Below are 24605 nucleotides of genomic sequence, written 5' to 3' on the forward strand. Positions count from 1 at the left end.
CAGTGATCGCCTGCTGCTGGCTACTTAAAGTTGATTGGATGGAAGGCAGGAATCGTCATTGTCAATTTAAAATTGAAAAATAGCGTCGTGGACGTGCTCTTGAATCCTGGGACAATATAAAGGTTAGAATGTTTTATTCAGTTATATTCTTTTATTCTTCTTTATCATTTGTATGCGTATAAGTTTGAGCTGATAAATTGACTCCTTCGCCTATTTCCTAACATGAAATAATTTTAACTTAAACCAAAAGTTGCTTTTAATCGCCGGAAGAATGGTGGTTTTATTTAATGATCGTGGAAAGAAAAGAATAAATTGGTTGCAAAGTACTGTTTAATCTGGTTTACATTTAGACTCGCTGCAAGTACCTCATTTAAATTGCACTTGCACTACTGCTATAACCTTACTTGTGTTGTTATTAGGTTTAAGGAGTATCTCATGTTACTTCTGTTTTAGGAACAATGGAAGCTTTAGGAGACAATCTCAAGCTAATGGTGAAAACCTTCAGGAGGGAGTGCCACAGGGTTTTACAGTCTGAGAGGACCACTATTCATGGAGCTGATGGCATGCTGATGGTTTTGCAATTGGCTATGGCTGAGGTGAACAAACAGGTGAGATCCATCCCCTTTTAATAAAACTAATTCTAATCAAGCAAATGTTGTCACTGAAGAAGTTGCCATTGGGGGCATGAAGTTTCCAAACACAATTAGTTCACAAACATAAACACAATTTATAATAACAGTTGTGATTAATAAAATGTAAAATAAGTGCTGAAATACATAATAGTAATGTCAGTGCACCTTGAGTTAGACAAGCTATTAACCTTCCATTCCTTATAAAGTAGTTGCCTTTCCAAAGACTTCTTCAGTACACAGTTAAATGGGAAATTTGTCTTGCTCATAGCAAACTTGCAGTGTATTCAGTCACGCAGAGATGAAAATAAACTAAAATAACATAATTAAAATAGTAAAATACGTCTCTTGATCTGCTGAAGCAGTATTCTTTTTGTAAGTTATCCTTTGGCCAAAAAGCCAGAATGTATGAGCCGTGTTCACATCATCATCACCGCGTAGTTCAATTGAACCATCATGCAGACTGTCATCACGTCCATAACTGATGACATTACCACAGCTTTCCGACTGAGACCGCTCATGGCTTATTTTTGGACTGTTGCAGAAGGTCTTTCTTCTTTTGAACTGATTGGTTCCAGGCTGTTAGTAATTACGAGGGCTGCTTTCACTATATTCTCTCCTCCTGTGACAGCACGGCGGAGAGTTCAAAGTGGTTCTGAGTGATGTCCTGATGGCCTGGAAACACTTATTGTTAGACAAACTTCACCTGCCACCACCCAGCTCTGCACGCTTGGAGAACTATGATCTCATCCTGGAGGCATACGAGTCTTTCCTGAAACGCTCCAACACCGTGGACCTGGTTGATATCTTCTCCATGTACAAAAAGCTGAGAGCGGTGAACTCGGATCCAGAGGAGCCAGTGAGCCCGGTGAGCAGGAGCTGGATGAAATCAGATGATAATGATGATGTTGATTGTGGAAGATCGGATTGGCTGCTGAGTTAGAGATAAAGTTGATGAATTTATCTCTCTAATACATTCTTTATTCTTTTGCCAAGATCCAGTTGTTTGACTTCCTATCAGGCAACACTGAGGTCCCAGAGTTGCCAGACTCCTCAGTCCCATCAACACCATCTAGAAAAAGCAGGCCTTGCAGCTCACAGGTAGGCCCAATCACACTTCTCTAGATTAATAAAAAGGTGCAATTTATTTCATGAACTCTCATGAGGAAATTCACTTTTTCCACTTTGCCTTCTACCGTCACCTAAAGTTGTTTTAGTAATATGAAATGCTTTTCTCCTTGCAGGCAAAAAAATCATGCTTTTTACTTTTCCAGCCTTTTTAGTGTGCTTAATTTCTGTCTGGAATCCGTCCTGCTCTTATTGACAGGAACTCTATATCATATCACTCAGATTTAAGACTGCAATATGAATTCAATTACCGCACAGATGTTTAAAACACAATGTGGTCTGTAACACAGTCTCCTTCCTCTTCTGTCACTTGCTAATTTATGAGATTTTGGTGAAGGCTTGCTGCTGTATTACCATTTATACCATGATGTAATCTTTTGGGAGTTAAAATACAGGCTGCTGTTTTCAGTGGTTTTGCTCATACTGTGAAGCTACTGTTTCATTTTGGTGCTCGATACATGATAATATATTTTTCCAAAGTAATAACTGAGCATTTAGAGAAAAAATAAGTAGCTGTTTATAAAAGAGCTGGGTGAGAGGAGATATCACTCTTGTCTGTCAATAGTAAAAAAAAAAATGAAATGTTGCTTTTGCATTGTCTTTAATTGGGAATAAACATAAAAAGCTTTTCCTGTTTCCAAAATATGTGCTTAGCTAAGTTAACCTGCTACACACTGCATTATGTTACTGAGTGATATACAAATTGATAACTATCTCAAAATTAAACAATATTACCCTCTCCTATTTTGTTTTCCACTAAAATGTGTGTACTAAAACGCTCTGTTTTCTATATGTAAACAGGTAAAAATGGCAGTGAGACGAGTTTTCTTCTCATATCTGAGTTTGCTTGTGAACTCCAAGAATGACATGGCCTTGGCAAACACCCTTGATGTCCCCAGTCGCAACCTTGGTCGACAGGCATTTACTGACATCAAGCATGCTGCACATAGCAGCGAAACTTCTCTCTTTTTGGTAAGAAACACAGATTCTATTTTGTGTGTGATTTCAGCTCTTATGTATTAGCACTTTATGTCACTTGAAAACCAACCCTGGAGTAATCTTCTCTGCTGCATTATTTAAGTCTCTTTAATATTTTTTGCAGACTGTGACATCCTTCATTAGGGCCATCCAGCTCGGAGGGAAGGGCTATGCTCCAGCAGAGTCCGATCCACTGAGGAAACATATGAAAGGGCTGTCTGACTATGTCCAGTTTCTAGACAACCTGGACGAAATGCTGGGGGAAATTCCTGACCCAAGGTACACAACATAGCTTAATGCAGGCTTCCCATCATTCCATATCTTATTGGTGGGTTTGAGGTATTGCCTTCGTGCGCAATTAGATTACATTAGATTTGATTACAGAGACTACTATAGTCTGATATAAAGAAAGTTTGTATTCCAGTTTTGAATAGAAGCTGCAAAATTCTTACACCAATGATAACTTGAAATAAATCTAATCCAAATAAATGTAATATGCAATACGTAGAGGTTTAATGTTTTGCAAATATGAATAATTTAGTCTTCACTCACTAGGCATAAGATAAAATAGTACTCGGCACGTTTCAGATCAACCCACAGCTAGCTATAGTCACCTTGGCTTTGCATAAACCAGGGACAGATGAAAGAAGCTACCATTAACTTTGCCAGTACCTTAAAAAATGTGTTAATTGGTACATTTGTACATTGGTTCTCAGACAGAACCAGCAACATGTTGCAAATTCTTTCAGTTTCCAGTATTTATGCTAAGCTAAGCTAAGATATTCTAATCATTGCTGAAGTTTAGCTTCATTGTCATAGTAGCCTATAAAGCACATCACAAAATGAGCTGGTAAATAAGCCCAAGAATTAGCTGTGGAAGGTTTTATTTCTTTTGGAAAGAAGACGTTTCATTATACTTCCTGTATTTATGCTATGTAACCATATGCAACCATATGTAACTTTCTGTTAAGCTAAGATAACTTAACTATACCTCTAGATTTTTTTTTTTCAGATATAGAAATTATATGAAATGAAAACTTTATTTATACCAGAATAGAAATTATAATATTGAAGTTTTTAATTTTTTCTTATTTATTAATAGTCAAGTAAAATCCTTTTTAATTCTTGTTCAACACAGACACAGCAATGGCTGTTAAATCATATAACATGGGCAAAGAAAGCGTATTATCACATGAAACATAAAAACAAAGACCACGAAAAACATAATCATGTTGTGTTAGTTGCAAATAAGAAATAAAAACACTGTTGCTTCAGTCGATTTCCCCATTTGTCAAAATCTTTACGTTGGGATATATCATTTATATGTTGTCGTTAATCCCAAACAATGTAGTGATATTTTCCACTTCTAATACTACATCATAAATTCTGAGGTATCTGGCATTGACTGAAGTCAAATACAGTAAAAGTTATGATGTATGATTGAGTGGAATTTTCTTTGAATTGCTTCATTGGCTTTTCACGTTCTGGTTAAATTCTGCTTCCTCCCTGATGCCATTACAGCTCTTGTGAGTCCCTTCCATCCTGAAAGCTGAACTGAACACAGCTCTTTGTGGGAGGGGTGTACTGCTATGACTGGTGGGAATATTTTCCTCTTGGCGCATTAGCACCTGTGCACTGAAATCACACCTGTGATCATAAAATCCACCTGTGCTACTGCAGCTTGTTATTATTTCCTTCAAATCCCTATAATGACTCCCATCTAAGCTCCTCATGATAACATTTGGATTGCTAAAGCATGTTCATTTTACTACATCAAAGCCTGTCTTCATTTGGTTGGCTTACTTTGATGATCAAACCTTAAGCTCTACAGATCACTCTCCATACCATTACAGATTATTTTGGATGCTGAGGCATTTGGCTCCACAACAAAAGTGGTTATCAGAAATGATTTAGCAGTTCAATCATGTGTGCTTTGAGGGGGAAGCTCTTGAAGGCACCCTTTGTAGCAGTCCCAGTAGTGACATTAGCTTCACTCCGTCGAGCCGTAACAACACATTGTGATGTTTGTGCAGTATGCGTTCAGCTCTCACTGCTCTTCTGAGGGTTCTCAATTCATGTAAGCTGACGAGAGAGCTCCCATCTAATGAGACGCTGATTAACTCAGCCTGCATGTGTCTTTCAACAGGCAGTGCCTTTACACTCTCAGTGGAGTACTGTATTTCCTCATACAAACACCTTCTGCGGTGAGTTCAGGGCCCCTTGTTCAGTGAACATCTGTTTTCCTAAATGATTCTGTTACTGAGCCCTACTTGCTCACATCAGCGCTGGGTCAGACTTGGACCACCGGCTCTCCACCTTACTGCAGTCTTTTCTACATGCTTTAGTGCACTTGACTTTTAGAAATCTACATAATTCTTATGTTGCTGGAAGAAAATACCTCCCATAATACTATAAAGCTGGTAAATCCTGGAGTTTTTGAGCTGTAAGTCGATGGCTTAGTGCAGTAACAGTGCCATAACTCTTAACACTGGCAAAACATTTTAGTAAAATAAAGCTTTACTGGATGTTAGCTTTGAATTTGCTCTCTATTTATGGCCCATATTGACTGAACTCTAAAGTGCTGATGCATAGATACCAGTATCAGCTATCAGTTCGATTCTATGTTTGTGTAGTGGTATCTAGTGTTCATATATTACAGAACCTGATACCAGTGTGAAAAAAAACACTTTATCCTCTTTATTTATGAAGATTCTGACAGTTTTCAAGCCTTACGTTTAGAGGTTGTCAGTGTATCTGATGTGCAGGTCCACACTCCTTACCAGTGAACTGTAATGGGATACATTGATGCTTACATTGATAATCAGTAACGGCAAATACTCAAATGTAAGCACTTCTAGTCGGTTTGAAAAAATGTGGTATTGGTGCATATCTACAGTGTGTAAAACAGATGCACTCTCCTCTACCTGTAGCATAATGCAGTTCGTGCAGCATCTGTCACCTACTGCCACTATGTTTGTGTTCTCAGTGAATGTGGTGCCAGGCTGGTGACCGCTATCAGGGCAGTGCTGGTTAAAGGACGCAGTAGTGGAGATGCGGTCCACGCAGCAGCTGATGAGGCTACACAGGAGCTAAAGGAAAGGATTTTCCAGCTACACCAGTTCCAGAAACAGGCTGCTAATGGAAGTAGGATGGGAATCAGTCCTGCCAGGGTAATATATAACGTCAACTCTCCATCCAGCTGGCCATTTTTGTTAACTCCTGGAGTCCTTACATCTATACATCAACTATTTTATATTTTACTGTCTGCTCTGACAGACTTCTGACTGTTGTTGTGTTCATCTCCAGCCAAAAGCATATGCAGTCAATCATGCTACTGCATACGGAGGTCGAGACACCGTGAAGGTTCTTATGGCCCTGCTGGATGAAGAAGCACTGACTCCTCCTTGTCCAAACAAGGCAGACCTGCTGTCTGAGGATCAACCTGTCCTCAGTGGAGCCGAGGGAACCTGCGTCCTTATGCTGTTCAGGTTGGCCTCACTGGATACCCTATTTAGTATTTACATGTAATACATTTAGCATGTAAGCTTCCCAGTGTTTAAGGAGCAATCATTTAACGTGCTACTAATGCTGTTAGGAGTGTCTGTTGATAGTCGGATATAAATAAAACCACTAAGCATACCATAGTTATTAGGATTTATTCTACAAAACACAAATGTTGAGCTCAAGTAACTTTGGGAAGGTTGTTTCTGATACTTTATGTCCCATTTTCAGTGATTAATTGGACATTTTTTTACAATTAAAGCAGCTTTACAGTCACAAATTTTTAAATCCGACAAAGAAAGTTTGTGTCCAAAAGGATAGAAGGATAAAATCTCTGAATGTATCTAGCCTGTGCTTCTTAAATGATCAGTATAAAAAGACGTGAAGTATAAACTTGGCATAAAAAGGAAGGAAATTAGTGTTTGGCGGATTATTTCTTTGTTGTAACAATTTGTATTGGCAATAAATCTTGTATAGTTTGAAAGCTTGTTTAAGTATTTATTTAAATGGAGCCACATTTGTAAGTACAATGCATTTGTGGGATGAGCAGCAGGGTTGAGTGTGTGGGTTGTGCTCATGAAAAACCAAATCTTCTCTGCCAATGCTAAACAGCTTATTCTGATGTCAAAACAAAAGTTTCTTTACTTTTTGTGCCAAGTTTATACTATTTATTATTTTATTCTTAATTTAGAGTGATTTGCAAGCTTAGATTGGAGAATTTGAAAAGTTCAGAAAAGTAAAATTTACAGGATAGGTTAGAGATATAAAAACAAACATAGTCTGTGAATAACTATTTCTCCCTTTTTTCACAACTATTTATGCAAAACACAGGCACTTCTAAAGTTAATATGTGAGCTTTTGAAGAATCAAATATTAAATTTACAGCGTTTTATTTAAAAGAACAATGAACTTGTGACATTTATGTCATAGATTTTAAAATATCAATTAATTTAAAAAATAATATGCATTTCTTCTTAATTATATCCTTCAAATGTTATTTAAGGAAGACCCTTTGCTATGTGGCAATTTTAATGTTAGTGGACTATAAACAGGAATGTGATTTAATGTCAAGAATTGAAAACAAAAGTTAAAAGAAAAAACTGCAGTTTCTCCCCTGACAAGTCTGATGGGTCGAAAAGCAAAACATTTTCATCAAACTTCATCAACTTGTTTAATCAAATGGAAAAAAAGATTAAAATCTCAAGTTTGTGCTTCTCCATGAAAAAGCCATCACCTCGAGTTTGAATCAAATTAGATTGTCTTTACACTCTGGGAAAGCAGGAAAACCCCTGAAGCAACATTCAGACCAACATGGGACAACTTTCAATGAAACCACATGCAGGAAAATCCTCCCACATCACACTGGAACAATTTATCTGGTCAATTATCTGTAATAAAAATACTATGAAATAATAGCCAGTAGCTATGTTTTTTGGGAGGGCTGGGCTTTACAGTGAGTTGGAGGTGGATGACACTGAGTCTGATTGTGAAAACATCTACTTGTTGAAAATTTGTGTAGATGCAGCTGAGGGAGAGCAGTGTTTTCAGAAATGGTGGTCAGATTTCTTGGTTAGTCTAACCATGTAAGCTTCTACACTCTAATTTATACACCTCTTTGCCTCTCACTGTGGGACTCTCCACAGATCCCCAGAAGTGTCTACTGGATGCTCTCCAGAACCATTGAGGAACAGAGTCCAGAGCCGACTGGACCTGATCAAACCCAAGGTAACAGGGGCCCCTTCATCCAAGAGCCCCAAATCCAAACCATCACTTACATCAAATTGAATCACATGTGCAAACACTGAAAATAATGTCTTTACATCCTGTAATTTCTCCGTGGTATTGCATTATTTATTTGCTTAGCTGAAGCTCAAAACGGACTTCCATCGTTCCCATTTGCACAGCTGCGTTTTAGCTCTTAATGTTGGTTTGAGTGTGCAGTTTAAATCCAGGGCATAAAATGAATTATTTGTGGGGGGTTCAAACCATTAACCACTCCTGATGATAAGTTATCCTATTGTCAGATCTCATTTGCTTACAGTGCAGGATACTGTATATTTGATATCAGTATCTCTTTCTTGGCTGCAAGCTGAGTAGTTCATTTTTCACTATGATGTTCCCAGCAGTTGGTTTGAGACAAACGGGCATTTTGACACAATCTTCCTCTGCTGCCCTCTTAAATCAGTGTTTGGACAGTTAAGAGTTTGTTATGCCTCCACACTAGTAATAGTTGAGGCTTATTCCAGTTTCAAGGACGACAAATGTTTTCAAACTCAAGAGTTCATATCCTGAGTCTGACCAACTTTGACATAAACGTCTGAGAGGAAACGCGAGGAAGTGAAGGAAAACTTCACCATGGTGTTATAATGTTCTGCAAATACACTTTTCTTCTTATTATTCAGTGCTATAACTCAGGAACAGAAGCGGAGATGGATGTAAACTGAAACTGGGCTGGTTAACGGAGGCACATAACCGCGAGGCGGTAATTCTAGTTTCAGCTGTAAAATGTTCCAGTCACTATGTATATACCTAGCAATAATTTCAGAGGGAACCCCGTCGATTTTCACACATGTAGAAAGCTGTTCACGTGTCAGCTGGATTGTGCTGCATACGTGGGAAACTTGTATACTACGCCATTTGTGGCTCCGGAGGGAGCTGTATGAAATCTGATGAAGTCTTATGACAACAAGTTTGAAAACAACCTCTTTGGCTGCTCTTCCTCTCAACTTTAAGCTAGCAGCTTGAGGCTCCTCTAGCTCAGCACACTGCAATCTAGGAGGCTGAGTTGCATCATGGGTAATTCAGGAAGTAAATTGCATTATTTTGAGAACTGTACCTTTTCAAACTGCCTGTCATGAGCATAAGAGTACATGAGTATAAGAGCGTACAGCCACATCAGTGGAGGACAATGTATTAAAGATCCCACATAGTTTCATAAATTTATTCTGGAAGCTAAAAGAAGAGGTTTACTGGATGATTAAATGTCTCTAGCTGGACAATTCTGCAGCAGTCCCTGTCTTAAATGCTCCATTTTAGATCCCGTCTCTTTAAGCCTTACCTCCTGAGAGACCTACTGTCTTCTGATTGGTTAGAAAAAGAAGGCAATAGAAGTAACTGTGTAATTTGTTGTTTAAGGCTTCTAACACAGTATTTTTACTCACCTGATCCTCTACGTCTTGCTTACTTTAGATGTTATCCTGCTCCAGCATATCTGATTCAAATGAAGTTAAAGTGTATTTGTCTTGTGCGTTTTAGCCCTGGCTCACTCTCAGCCTATAAAACTATAAATAAAATTAAGGTTCAACTATAAATGTTATAAATTTCTGAAAAAAATATCTTAGGGCAACTTAAATCCAGGATAAAAGCATTCATAAAAAAATCCATGGCATCTACAATCATTTAGCTCTTAGCATAGCAAGTCTGTATGCTTCCAGTGAGGATGTGGCCTATTGTGGACCAGTAACAGGTAATGAGGGGTTTTGGAGGCATGCAGTCAACTTCTCCTTCACATTCACCAGCCACTTCATTAGGTCTACCTTGCTAGTACTGGGTTGCCTTTTGCCTTCAGGCTTCTTTAAGGCTTTGTTTCAAATGATGCACAGTTAGGTCATTCAGTCACAGTCATTCAGGTCCTAGCCCTGACTGAAACCTGGATCCGTCCAGAAAACACAGCTATGTCAGCTGCCCTTTCTGTCAATGCAGAATTTACCTAAACACCTCGCTCAACTGGACGAGGAGGTGGAATGGGCATTCTTATTTCTAAAAAGTGGAACTTTGCCTATCTTCGTCCTATGGATAACTGCTCATCACTTGAGTATCACTCAGTAAAGGTCTCTACACCCATCACTGCATACATTCTGGTCATTTACCGCCGTCTGGGTGGCAGTATAGATGAGTTTGTCTCTGAAATGGACATGATTCTCTCTGACATTCCTGATGATGGCACACCACTAATTATCAAGGGAGACATGAACATTCACATTGGCAAACCACAGGCAACTGACTTTCTGGCTCTCATCTACTCTTTCAATCTCAAACTGGTACAGACTCCTCCAACACCCAAAGCTGGCAATACTCTTGACTTGGCACTGACCAGAAACTGCTCCACAGCCAATCTGTCCGTTACCCCGCTGCATCTCTCAGACCACTTCCTCGTTAAATTCTCTGTCTTCCTTCCTCATGTCACTCAAGCGGCTCCATAAATGGTGTCCTACCGCAGAAACTTGAGATCTCTCAGACCTACACAGCTGTCTGATGAGGTTTACTCTACCCTCCCTTCACACTTAGACTTCTCCTTACTGTCTGTTAATGAGGCTACAGAAACACTCTGCTCCTCTCTCGCCTCCTTTCTGGACAAACTCTGTCCTCTGGTGTCAAAACCAGCCAGACAAAATCCTCCCAGTCCACGGCTCACAGAGGTTCTAAGGAGCACAGAGCCGGACTCAGGGCTACAGAAAGACAAGTCAGTGTGCCCTTTTGATTTGCGCCACTTTCTGAGTACCAGCAAAAACTTGAAACTTTCACATCCAACCTAAAGGCGGCCAAGATAGCCTTTTATCAGAACAAGATCCGCAATGCTCCCAACACACGACAACTGTTCATGGTGTTTAACTCTCTTCTATCTCCACCACCTGCTCAGCCTCCCACTGTGCTGACTGCAGAAATGTTTGCTTCCTACTTCACTGAAAAGGTCGCTACCATCAGTAACCAATTCACTGAGCCTGACCAACTCAGCCTTACCAAACCAGCTACTGGTGCCTCACTCTGCTCTTTCCGCTCTCTAAATGAGGACCAAGTCTCTAAACTTCTAATCAGCTCAAAACCCACAACCTGTCCTCTTGATCCTGTTCCCTCTGACATCCTACAGAGCATCTTACCTACAATCAAAACTGCAGTAACCCATATTATCAACTCCTCTCTTAAATCCGGTGTCTTTCCCTCTGCCTTCAAGCAAGCTCGGGTTACCCCGCTGCTGAAAAAACCCACACTCAACCCAGCCCAGGTTGAAAACTACCGGCCGGTCTCACGGCTCCATTCATGTCTAAATTACTAGAGCATGCCGTCTTCAGTCAGGTCTCACAGTTCCTCCAAGACAACAAGCTGTTTGATCCATATCAGTCTGGCTATAGGCAAGGCCACTCTACTGAAACTGCTCTCCTGCCAGTTACTGATTCCCTACAGCTTGCCAGATCCACTGGTCAATCCTCAGTCCTTATGCTGCTGGACCTGTCTGCTGCCTTTGACACGGTCAACCTGTTCTCCACGGTCAATACTGTTCTCCACACTCTCAGAGCTTGGCATCTCAGGATCTGTCCTCTCGTGGTTTACGTCCTACCTCACAGGGAGATCATTCAAAGTATCTTGGCAAGGGGGAATGTCCAGATCACATGGGCTGACAACATGGGTGCCTCAGGGCTCGGTGCTTGGCCCTCTTCTCTTTTCACTGTACACCTCTTCACTCGGTGCAGTCATTAACTCTCATGGTTTCTCCTACCACTGCTATGCAGATGACACTCAGCTTTTCCTTTCTTTCCTACCTGACGACACAACTGTCTCAATGCGAATATCAGCATGCCTTGCTGATATCTCCGCATTGGTGAAGGATCGCCACCTTCAGCTAAATCTGAGCTTATTGTCTTTCCAGCCAATCCTTCTTTACCGCCACAGATAAGCGTGCAGCTTGACTCTATCACACTTGTGCCTACGTCTTCTACCAGGAATCTTGGTGTCATGGTAGACAACCAGCTGACCTTTAAGGACCATGTTGCCTCGGTTGCCCGGTCTTGCCGATTTGCTCTCTACAACATTAGGAGGATCAGACCCTACCTGACTGAACACACGGCACAGTTTCTGGTCCAGGCTCTGGTCATTTCACGCATTGACTACTGCAACTCCTTACTGGCTGGCCTGCCTGCATGCTCAGTTAAACCTCTGCAGATGATCCAGAATGCAGCAGCACATCTGGCCTTCAACCAGCCCAAAAGAGCTCAAATCACTTCGCTACTAATTGCTCTTCACTGACTTCCAGTTGCAGCACACATCAAATTCAAAGCTCTGCTTCTGGCTTACAAAACAATAACCCAAACGGCTCCTGTCTACCTTCACTCCTTAGTCTAGAGCTACATTCCCTCTCGACAGTTACGCTCTGCCAGCGAAAGACGCCTAGTGCTCCCACCACAACATAGCGCAAAATCAGTAGCTAGACTCTTCTTTTCTGTTGTCCCCTGGTGGTGGAACGATCTACCAAACTCCGTCCGATCCTCAGAGTCCTTATCCACTTTTAAGAGCAAGCTAAAGACTCAGTTGTTTAAGGAGCATTTCCACACTTAGCTTAACTCTTCTACCCAACAGAATGAGTTAGAAAGATTTGTCCAGTTCTTTGGCTCGACCAAGTACTGAAGAAGCTGTGTGCACTTATGCCCAAGTTGATATTGTTTGATGAAATCGTGATGTTTGTATTTAAACAAAATGACTTACAAAAACTACAAAAAAACTAAAAAAAAAAAAATGCACTGCCTCTAGCGCTACATGACAGCACCTGGGTCCAACTGGACTCAAAGCAGTCTATCACTTAATTATGACGTCCCATCTTGTTTGAATTCATGCTTGTGTTGTTCTTACTCTCAAATGTAAGTCGCTTTGGATAAAAGCGTCTGCTTAATGACTGTAGAATAGAATAGAATAGGATAGGTTGGATCCATGCTTTAATCTTGTTTACTAAATTCTGACCCTACCATCTGATTGTGGAGAAATGGAAACTCATCAGACCAGATAACATTTTTCTATCTTCTGTTGTCCAGGTTTGGTGAGTCTGTGTGAATTGTAGCCTCAGTTTCCTGTTCTTAGATGACAGGAGTGGTACTTGGTGTGGTCTTCTGCTGCTGTAGCTCATCTGCTTCACGGTTGGATATGTCGTGTGTTCAGAGATGCTATTCTGCATATCTTGATTTTTATGACTGTTTCTTTTACTTATCGCTGTCTTTCTATCATTTGCAGCCAGTCTTCCCATTCTCCTCAAACCTCAGACCTTTAGACAAGTGTCATTTACTGGATATTTTCTCTTTTTCTGACCATCCTCTGTGTGAGAATCCCAGTAGATCAACAGTTTTTGAAATACTCAGACCAGCCCATCTGTCAACATAAACCACTGACACATTCAAAGTCACTTAAAGACCCACTCCGGTGAAAATCATGTTTTTCATGTTGTTCACGTGTCTATGTGGCATTTATCTGACGCTAGAGGACATATCTTGTGAAAAATTTGATCAAAATGTCTTTTCTGAGTATTTCTTCATTTAAATCATTGTGAACCACTGGCGGGCAGAAAAAGGCAAGCTCAGAAAGACCATCATTTACATGTCATGAACCCACAGGGCGAGGCCACAAGTTCAGCGCCAACGGGGGAGGGCACTGAGCAGCGCTGACTCCGCCCACAACTTAGAGGCATATTGCTAATGAGCTACTGGTCCTCTGCAGAAGCAGGGTCCTGGAAAAGGGCACAGGTTTTGTGATTTTTGCCAAAAACGTCATTATCACTATTTAAAGGTCCCATATTATGCAAAATTCACTTTTTAATGGTTTTGGAACAGTCATACTGGTCCCCCCGCATGTGTAGGAGACCCGTAAGTGTGAAACTCTTTCAGGCGCTCTCTCTCCCCCCTGCTCCACCTCTAGGGAAGTAAGCGCTGAAATGAGCTTGTTTGAAAGCGTGTACGTTATGACGTCATAAGGGACAATAACCACTCCCCACAGAGCGATGGACCCGTCTACCGGCTCTCAAAGCCCGCCCTCTAAAAATCACCCAGCGCCCAGTGTTTTTCCCTCTTCGGCAACCCTCGTTAGCGGACATGGCTAAGCTACAGAAGCACTGTTCTGTTTGTGGCTGCATAAATGAACACGAAAAAGTTTTTTTACTTCCATCCACTGAACCCACGAGGACTGAGTGGATTAATTTTATTTTTGGAGGAAATGTACCCGGAAAACTTCCAAAGGTTTTGCATGTCTGTGGCCAGCATTTCAAAGAGGACTGTTTCCACAACATGGGGGCATGGAAAGCAGGCTTCGCCAACCGTTTGAAGCTGAAGCCAGGTTCAATACCAACTGTCCGTGACACAGCTGGAGAGGTAAGAGCTGGCAGTTATTTTATCGTTTCGGCCTTATTAGTCTGATAGCTTGAAAATATATTAACCTGTCAATCACCTCATGACGGGCGATGCGATGGGCGGAGCCAACAGCTGAGCTGCTCCACCAGGGTTCCGCCCACCATAAACGGCACATTTCTGAAGCTGCTAAAAAGAGGGAGGTGAAGAGAAGCCGCTGCACTCAAACTGAGGGTCGATTTGTCCATACCATGGCGGAAATATTTCATTTAGATATTAATGAATGGTCTCAGATTGGGAATAAAGTGTATAATATGGGACCTTTAAGACCACTGAGAAAATTTTAAATAGATCCAAATAAGCATTGGAGTGGGTCTTTAAATACCCTTTCTTCCTCATTTTGATGCTAAGTTTGAACTTCAGCAAACAAAAATAAAGCAGCAAAACAAACATACAAATCTATATACCAGATAATAAACAAAATATTCAAATGAGCCAGGAATGCTAAAGAGGGGGTAATATACAAAGCATGCAAGGCAGCAGGTTTGTGCCATCCACCAAGCAGGCATGTGTAGATGTGTTTGATGATGATGTCATTAAGTAAAATAAGAGTAGTTGCATATCTGGCAATTCAGAAGCAGATTGTTTTGTGTGAGAGGAATTCTTTGGTTTGGACTTAAAATCACATGACACACAGGGAAAACCTTAAAAAAGCATAACATGATCTTTAAAAAAAATTAAAAAGGTTAAGCTTATCATTGTTAGATCGACAATACTCCATTATTCTTTTATTTCATCCATATTGTTCTGTTATATTTTTTTATTTTTTTATCATTTCACACGAAGCTTATCAGCTGTGTGACCCCCCCCCCCCCCCCCCCTCTTTTTTTTTTTTTTTTTAAACCGTGTGCTGAAAAATACTGCGTGAAATGGTACCTTTATTTGATTGCGCTACCAGATGTCATTTTAGCTCCCCACAATCTGGCTGCCTTCCTGTATGAGTGCGCTGTAATGGTCCCTGGGCAGCTCACCGCTTCCTGAACTCGGTGAGCGGAAGCTTTCTGCATCAATTTCACTTTGAAGATGCCATATCAGTCGCGTAACTGGACTAGCAAGGGAAACTTGAAAGGTTATTGTTTCCTGTTGTCTGCTAAATGACTTTATCCCAGACTTCTCCAGTGGTTTCATCATGCACTGACGTCAACTGGTACAATCAGAGATGGACAGATTTAGTTTCTCAGTGCCACAGATGTTTCAGACATCAAAAGCCTTCACTAAAATTTTACATGTGCCTCTATGGACATAGGTAATGTTGTTTAAAGATAAAAGCGTTTGATTTCTTTAGAATACTTATGTATAAACATGACTGAATCAGTTCTGGTGGTAATGATGCACTTGTTTCTCAATCTACTACCTGCATGTGAAAGCACATGTACGAGCATAAAGCTGCAGTGGTGACTCTCAGGAATGTGTTTTGGTCAGGCATCCGTTGGGTCACTCAGTGTGTGGAGGCCATTTCAGAGCATATACCTTCAGATGAATGGATGCCGTTTGACCATATAGGTCCATGTGGGGCTCCCACTTGTTGTAACTGGATTAAATGTTCTGTGTCACTCAAAGTTTGGCTGTTTTCACTCTGTCATTCCCTTTTCATTCAGACTCGAACAGGGCTATATACATTTGTTTCTTATGCAGCTCTTCAGCCCTTCTGCACTGTTTTTAAAGAAAAATAGCACGTAATTCTGCATGGACACCAAGTCAACTACTTCTGCATTTTTCTGGCACAGAAAGCAGAAACAGAGAATGCACAACAGAATCATTTACTTAAATATCAGAGCATCTCTATCTGGACTTGAGAAACAAATGTAAAAAAGTTCAGAAACTTGGATACATGTTTTTCTTTGCTAAGACAGTACAGGACCATTAAAATGACAACAAACATCACTACTCAAGAAACTGATTCAGCTCCACCAGACTCAGTCACCTGTGAAGAGTTAAGTGATGTAGACAATATTGAGCAAATAGTGCTTTATGAATCCTGATGGTACAAAGGTTTGGCCTTTTCTTTTGTCATGACACATAAATTGCAATAAAATGTTAACAATTTTATTTATTTATTTGTAGTTACTTTTAAGGATCAAAAATGTTTTTGTGGCTTTAAACTATGTTAATTAAGAGGGACAGGTGGTAACAATGGCTCTTTTTTTCATTTGTAAGCGTTGCAGACCCCTGTCTTAGGTGTTCCTTTATGAATCTTTTCTGGAAATTAAAGATAAATACCTGTGTAAATCATGGATCCACTCAGCATTTGTTTTATGCTTGGTTTTTTTTTTCCTTCTCCCTGCTGTGGCCCACTGGCCCGAAGGGTGAAATCCTTGGATTGTGATAATCCTAAGTAGACCTACATCAAAGAGTGGATAAAAAGCTGTTGATCTGTGTGCCCCAGGGCAGGGATTTTAGCCTTCAACATCATTCACTTTGTTGTAGCATGGCTTTTCAGAAAGACTTTTTAATGAGTTGCATCGCCTCTGTTTTAGATGTAATTACGATTAGGCTGAGAAAAGTGTTTCTTTTTATTAAGTAGGATGAAGCTGGACCAATAAATAATTCATCAACATCTGTTAATGATACTGAAGTGGTCATTAAGAGGTCTTTAACTGGTATAAGAAGCCACAGAGTCAGCAACATGATCAACTCAACTACCCCATTAATTTTTCAAAAAAATCTTTCTTTAAAGATTCAAAATTAAAATATCTGTTAAGTTCATGGGACTTTGAGGTCAATTTCACAAATGAACACTAGAGAATTTGTTGAAATTATGCAGGGAATTATATGTGCAATTCTTTGAATGTTATCCCTTAATGTTTTCCCTGTGGTGGTACTGTAGCTGACTGTGCTAAATATCAGGCAAGCAAATGACAATAAACATCCAAAATTAAATTGTGTAAAGCCTCTGTTGCTCACCTGGATGACAAGCTAGCAGGCTAGCCTGCTATTTTGTTGTCATAGTATAGCTGTTATATTTTGTGCATTTTCAGGATGAATCCGTTTCCAGAGAAAGGTGGTTGGTGAAGTTTAGAATGAAAAGTGAGAAATATTTGGGGTACAAGCTAAGATTTTCCAAATTTCCTTAATATAAGTTTTTAGTTCAGACTGGAAAAGTTATAAGTTGCTGTGGATTGACACCACATTATTGTTTTGCTTGGCTAATGACAGAAAGAGTAATTGATTTGGAACATTATTATTTGTGTTTTGTGTTAGTTTGTTCTACCTCCTCTCTTTTTGATAGCATCTGTTTTTGGTGTTCCAAAGAGTTAGATCATCTTGTTGTTCGAAAACATGAAGGTAAAAGCCAGGTACTATGAAAGGCAGGAATCTTGGCAACCAACTCTAAGATACAGATCAAAAACATGCTATCCTTTTTTGTTTTTATTAAAACAGCATCACATATATTGTGTATTACCAAAAACTATCCAGAGTTATTCATCTAATTACTTTGGAGATCCCCGTTCTCCTTATTTAATGTGATCTGATATTTGTGGATTTTGAAATGCCATGACAACTATTGTGTGGAACTCTGAGAAACTTGGCACAGACATCCTTGTTCCCTTCAGGATAAACTTCCAAACTTTGTTTGGTATTTTAGCTTGAAATAAAATTGAAATAAATAAAAATAAACTTAAAGACAACTTAATGATTGGTACTGTATTTGTAATGCCTTAAAAGTGACTGATATTCGAATTGGCTTTAGCTTAAAGCAAATAAAGTTTTAAGCTGATATTATAGCTGTAAACATTTGTTACTATTCCTAAACTTTGTTCAAAATTAACAGAAATGTAATTTTGTTGGATTTTTAGTTTTTTTTTTTTTTTTTTTTTTTTTCTCTAAGCACTGAAAGAAAGTTGAGAAAGCCAGAAGACCAAGGCTAAATGGGATGAGTGCCAGAGACTGATCATCAATCATGTGATCATTTCTACTGGATTGAAGATGTTTTGTTGTTTGATTTCAGACCAGAGACAGGGTTATCCGATCCCAGTTTGCCTGCACATATAAAGATGACGACCTACCACTCAACCGGATGCTAGACTTCCCGAACACCAGTCAAGTGCACCCAGCCCCCAAGTCAAAGATTATCAGTGCTATGGAAGACAGTTTTGACCCTGATGGGCACGATGCAAGCACAGGTACGCATTCAGACTTGACTTTTTGTAAATACTCTAGGTACTTTATGTACTTCATGTAGAAAAGTTCTAAATGTCAACACAAGCCATGTTGCGTTCTTCCTGCTGTGACCTGTTTCCGCTGACGCTACACAGCTGGACTGAGGCCCAGGAACAGTTTCTCAGCTTTGGCCTTGAACCCTTCCCAGCCTGATACTGTTGTTATCTCATGGGACTAGTTCTTGCCATCAGCCATTAAATGAATCCCCATTCTTTAAAATCTGCTAACCCTCAAATCTATAGTAAAAATCCAAATGGCACACATACTCACACAGGCGTTTTACACATTTCCCTTTCTGTGTTTTGTTCTGTGACTATTTGGGCTTGGCTCCATAAGGTTTACATCACAAATGTTGAACTTTAGCTTTGTAGAATAAACACACAGCCTGCTTGGAAGAGCAGCTAACGTCAGCAATTCCGTCACAATGTTTTCCCCTTTTTTTGCTACTAACTTGTCAAACTTGCTTTTGCTTTGTTTCAATCTTTGCAGCCAAGCCTACAACCGAATGCCGGAAAAATGAGCAAAGTAAAGTACAACGAAAGGTTGCTCTTAAGCAAAGAAGTAGAAATGCCCAAAACGAAGGTGCAGATCTGAGTAATGGGAAGAAAACTGGCATTCACATGCAGAGCAAGGGTAACAAGAGGAAGCAGCTGGATTCTGATCAACATGGCGGATCAGAGAATGAGCCTCCTGAGAAGAAAAAGCACACTAATGTGTCAGTCAAAGTGGCCAGCAAAAATGTCAGCAAACCCTCAAATAAAAAGAAGCTTATAGCTGGACAGGGAAAGCTAACAAGCTTCTTCAGACTTTAAGTGTTACTTCCATCAACTGTTGACATGATATGAATTTCAAATGTAAATACAAAGCAACTTTTATGGCACGGCTCACAGTTTAGTAATTTGTTTGGTGTTTAGTCTTAAAAACCTTTTGAGATTTTAGATTTAGCCATACATTACTTTCTTATTGAGAAATTAATTACAAAGTAGTACCATTTTATAGGTGCCTGCATGTTGTTGCACCTAATACTAGTAGACAATCAGTACAAATTTAAAGTGATGGCTATAACCAGTTCCTAGCAAATAAGTTTCTTTCTCTATCCTCTAAAGCCTAGTTTACACAAAAGTTTAAAAAAATTGTGTCAACAGCTAATGGCAACTAGCTTAACTTGTATAAATACCAGAATTAGAGAAAAACCATTAATGGTACTGTCTAGATAGTTGAACAAAAGTCTCATATTTAGCTAAAGTATTTTTTAAACAAATTTAAATGACATATGTATTAACATGCATTTGGGAAAATAAACCTATTGACCTTTTGTCAATTTTTCTTATTTTTATTTTTTTCAAGATTCAGTGTTTTTTTTTTTTTTTTTACCAGAGTTGCAGGAAATGTATAGTTGGTTGCAATATGAACATATGTGAGTCAACATTTTGTCATTGCACTTTATTCCTAATCATCTTCAATGTTTTTGTAAATCCTCCAGGTATTTTGTATATTTCATAGAGAATTTCCAAATGTCAATTTAAGCTGAGGTGTGTTCTTTCTGCTCTGACTTGTTTTTGTTTGTTATAAACATTTTGGGGTTTTGTGAAGTATTCCAATTGATTTATCCTACTGCTTCTAGAGCTAAAGGCCAACTAGCTTAAATACCAGAAGCAGAGCAAAACCTAATGGCACTATCTAGCTAGCTTGCTAGCTGTTAGCAATAGCTTCATGGTTAGCTTGGATATCCCTCCTGAGCAGTAGGATAAATGTGGGTGACTGCAACCTGAACATATCAAATGTGAGTCAACATTTGGTCATTGCACTTTATTTCTAATTATCTTCATTATATAAACTATGGCAAGGTAACTATATTTAATCATTGGTTATTCAACCTGTAAAATTACAATGCAGGCTTAATTCTCAATAAACTCCCATTTTTTTGTACACATCTGTCCACCTTTTTTTTTTTCTTTTTTATTCAAGGAAATGCATTTAAGGAAGAAACATTTACATCATATTCATGAACCAGGAGCAGCAGCAGGAAACATTTATGCTTCCCAACAGGGTCGGTATACTCTTCCTATCATACATCGCAGCACTACAAGAAAGCAGAATGCACATTGTGAGTTTAAATACACATCAAAATATTTGAAATCATTTAGCAGAAAAAGTAAAATGATCTTATAAAAATTTCTTAGAAAAGAGTTTTCCAGCTACTTACTGTCAAGGTCAGTATTTCTTCTATCTATTTTGGAATTGGGCTCGCCAAGAGTATGGCTCAAGCTTCGGTCTGTGAGAAGGGGATGGCGCCGAGTTAAGACAGAGTTCAGCCCATGAGCACGCTGTGCTTTCAGTCTTGTGTCCTGAAACATATGAATAAGTCATTAAATTTGACATTTTTACACTCATGTTTATTCCATAGTGTAGAAAGTGAACTGTGGATGATCAAGTAGCAGTGGCAGCTTTGAAAGATTATCTTTTCACTTATCTTTGCACAGGTGTTGGATCTGCTTTTATCAGATTACCTAAGCCACTGAATCTTCAAATGCAACAGATGTGTTCCTTTTATTGTCATTATAACACAGTGTTCTGCTTTCTTCCATAGCTCTATGGTTAACCAGATGTCTTTGTTGTCTCCATTACGGCTCCCTCTTGCCCATTACCACATAGATAACCACCATGTTCATGACACACGGGAGATACAGTCGCCAGATAAACTCCAGATAAACACATCGCAGCCAAACATTTGATGGAACAATATTATATCATCATTCTTCCGACTGTGATTTCAATAAATGTTTATAGACTTGTGATCATTTGACCTTTTCAGCTAACAGTATTTCCCGGTTTTCCAATGCTGCTGTAAAATAATTTTATAGATGTGTGTGTAAAATATTGACTTAACAGTAGACCGAGGGATGGTGGCCAACTGAGAGAGGTCAAGTGTTCCCTCACAGAATGGAGATAATGTGCTCTTTGTTGCTGAACTACGGTTAGCTGTGCTTGTTTATACAAAGGAAAGAAATAGAAAATCATCCAGTGAATACTTATGATGCATGACAGTCTGGCAGAATAACTGCAGTGAGTTTTTAAATAAATTTAACTCAACATTGGCCAATTTTATTGGATTTATTTATTTATTTGTTCTTTTCTTACATTTAAATTTACAATACTAAAAGACTGATCTACCCAAATGACCAATGAACAAAACATTATTATTTTGCCTTTTGTTGTATGCAAAGACTTCGGATAATTGTATTTAATTTGCAGTTTCAAAACGTTTATAAGGACATATACAAAAAAAAGCACTAAACTGAGATAGACTTATCATTAATATGTTGACAAGTAGACCTGAACCAGTTCTTGATGGTTTACTATTTTTTCTGAAAACTTGTTTTTTCAAAAAAAATAAAGGTTCAACACATCACAAAGACAGCAACACTTACTGATAATAAGATGACAATTTTAGGGGTACCGTCATCCCTCATATTGTTGTCCAAGGTGAAGCTCCGTCTGTACACCGGTGGGACCACAGCGGGCTCAGTCATGGACTCTTCACCCACTATGGAGTCGAAGCCTTCTTGATCTGTTGTATCGTCCTCTATTTTTGCTGAAGGCATGGCTACAGTGACAAGGTGGCTGTTCAGTTCAGAGCATAGTACTAAAGTGAACAGGATAGAGTAGGTGGAGATCATGCTGTAAGGTATTCAGCACCCAAGACGTTCACTGATCTAGCTCTATCTATGAACAGTTATGGTTGAGGGTTTTATCTGCTTATATATTAGGAAGAAACATTGCTGCAGCTACGTTTAGATTTCAAAGGTCAGAGGAAGTTTAAAGGTGACTTCAAATGAACTAGAACCGCATCAATAGGAAAGAAAAGAGCAAACAGCTTTATTTAGTCTATTTAGAGAGGTGATTAAAGATGGGGAACATGGTGGGGTGTTTCTTCATGCACATCAGTGAGGAGTCAAGTACACAGGAGGTCAGAGGGCAGAATGTAATAGTAGATTTTTTTTTTTTAATCCTTGGGATGAAATTAAGCCAGCAGGTGACCAGACAGAGACTGGCTGCTAAGAAAGATGCCCATTGAACACCTAGAGGGAGTCATTTTGAGTGGTAACAGTGGCTTAACAAAATCCTCTGACAGGTCATCGTCAGAAATATGTAACACGTAAGAAAACCTTTAAAATCTTGCAGATAAAGATACATATGTAGTTTAAAGTGGTCATGTTTTGTTTGTTTGTATTTCCAGTTACCTTCTTTACTGTTATACTTCCGATTATGCAAGTTCAAGTTCTACCAAAGTCAACACCCAAGTTAGTTATTAGAAGAGACTCAGTGTGTTTACATGCATAGTTTAGTCAGGCTGTGGTTATAACTCGGCTGAGCCTGTCCCAGTGTACTACATGCATGGAAGGGGGACTCATTTTATGTTAAACTCTGTTAGGACAGGTGGTTGAGACTACCTTTCAGCTTGTTGGTATCAGACTTATTGCTTGTGGCCAATTGGTACCATGCTGGACACATTCCTAGTTCTGTACTATTAGTGATTTGTCATTTACCAGTGAAATGCATTGAAGTATTGATTGTAGTTATTCTCTGCCATCGCCAGATTCTACTTCTTCAGTGCACCAGCTTTTTCTGATACCAGTCTGAGGTGAAAATGGGGACAGTGGAGCATGAGAAGAGGACGTAAATGAATGCATTTATACATACATAAACATACTGACTCCTCATGATCTTCTTGAAATGTCTTGCTCATTGTCCATCCTTTTCTTACTGTACTTTGAAAATCCTGTGCAAATTAAAGAAAAGCAGCTAAAAACCCATCTTAGTTTTATTTTGTTTTTATGTCTCCTGTGTTGTTTTGTGTTCTATTGTGAAGCTCTGTGATTTTTATCTTGAAAGATGCTATATCAATTAATATTTACTTTACTTTCTTTTGTTAGAATCAGTTAATTGTTTTCTAAAATCTAAACTTTTAAAATATCTCATTTATATATGCCATCCTTTTTCCAGTCTGTGGCCCTGCATGGTCCCTTCAATCAAATACTTTGTAGACTCGCCCCCTGGTCTGGTTACATGTGAATTTCTGTGCAGATTAAGGATACAGAATGAAGTAGATGACCATTCCAGTGCATTTAAGTGGTATTGATTCTGTCATCTTACACTCAGCGAAAATACTAAAAAAGGCTCATTCAATTTTTTTTTCCTGGGTGAAACTGATATGCCACAGCTCTGTGATCAAGCTTTTAGATTGTTTGATGGATGGGCACCCACACAAAGGGTGCTAACCTTCAGCTGATGATAAAAAGGTGGAGGCAAGTCAAAATGTTGACATAGCTCCTTGTAGGCTTTTTCCCAGCTCAAAAGGCTTACCTTATTAACATAACAGGAGCCGCAGCAGTGGGGAAGGAGAACCAGGACATGAATTATAACTATGGAACTCAGCTGAAGTGATTTTACTTGGAGCAGTCAACCTTTATTTTCTATGTATTATTGTTGGAGGGCGAGGACTTCTACTGAAGAACTGAACATGTCTGCAGGGGCATGGCCATTTCAGCAGAAGCACAACTGAACTTGTGAGCTTCTGGCTCTGTTGTTATAACCTTTACGGCTCTTTCTCTCTCTTTGATAATGATGCCTTCCCTTTAAATATTTTCTCCTTTTAGAGGCTGCATTGATAAACTGATTTGAACAACAGATAGTCCAAGTGCTTCAAAGCGACACCTGGGAAATAACAGAGGATTCCCTGAACTCTGGGTGAAGTGAAGGTCTTTATCTGGTAATGCTCAGATTTTTGTTCCTACTCTGGATTTCTAGGAAATCATTACCATAATTCTCTGACAAAAACACTGCAAAAAAAGCCAAGAGTCAATAATCTTATGACGACCATATGGGTTTTTTTGGGGTTTCCATGAGTATCATTTACTAAATCCCTTTGTTTATACACACATCCCAATTCAGGCTTCAGCTGATGCAAACAAACTTTATTCAACTACTGATGGAGATGTTGCTGAGTTGCAGTTTGTCTTAAATAACTGCACCCAGATCGCCTTGT

The 24605-nt window shown here is 39.3% G+C and overlaps 2 protein-coding genes across 2 annotated transcripts; one reads left to right on the top strand and one right to left on the bottom strand.

Moving 5' to 3' along the window:
• Positions 1–66: 66 nt before the first annotated feature.
• Positions 67–20486, top strand: LOC121634343 (PARP1 binding protein). Its single transcript, XM_041976903.1, has 11 exons — positions 67–121; positions 452–608; positions 1261–1497; positions 1626–1730; positions 2559–2729; positions 2860–3014; positions 5722–5905; positions 6042–6223; positions 7880–7961; positions 18345–18519; positions 19046–20486. The coding sequence occupies exons 2-11, from the start codon at positions 459–461 to the stop codon at positions 19366–19368; spliced, it is 1764 nt and encodes a 587-aa protein (XP_041832837.1). The 5' UTR covers positions 67–121; positions 452–458; the 3' UTR covers positions 19369–20486.
• Positions 20487–20552: 66 nt separating this feature from the next.
• pmch (pro-melanin-concentrating hormone) lies at positions 20553–22262 on the bottom strand. Its single transcript, XM_041976904.1, has 3 exons — positions 21988–22262; positions 20763–20904; positions 20553–20639 (listed from the first exon to the last, which is right to left on the bottom strand). Exons 1-3 carry the CDS (start codon positions 22234–22236, stop codon positions 20590–20592), a joined length of 441 nt encoding a protein of 146 aa, XP_041832838.1. The 5' UTR covers positions 22237–22262; the 3' UTR covers positions 20553–20589.
• Between the last annotated feature and the right edge of the window lie 2343 nt (positions 22263–24605).

The sequence above is a fragment of the Melanotaenia boesemani genome, chromosome 23 (genome assembly GCF_017639745.1).
Source record: "Melanotaenia boesemani isolate fMelBoe1 chromosome 23, fMelBoe1.pri, whole genome shotgun sequence".
NCBI classification, from domain to species: Eukaryota; Metazoa; Chordata; class Actinopteri; order Atheriniformes; family Melanotaeniidae; genus Melanotaenia; species Melanotaenia boesemani.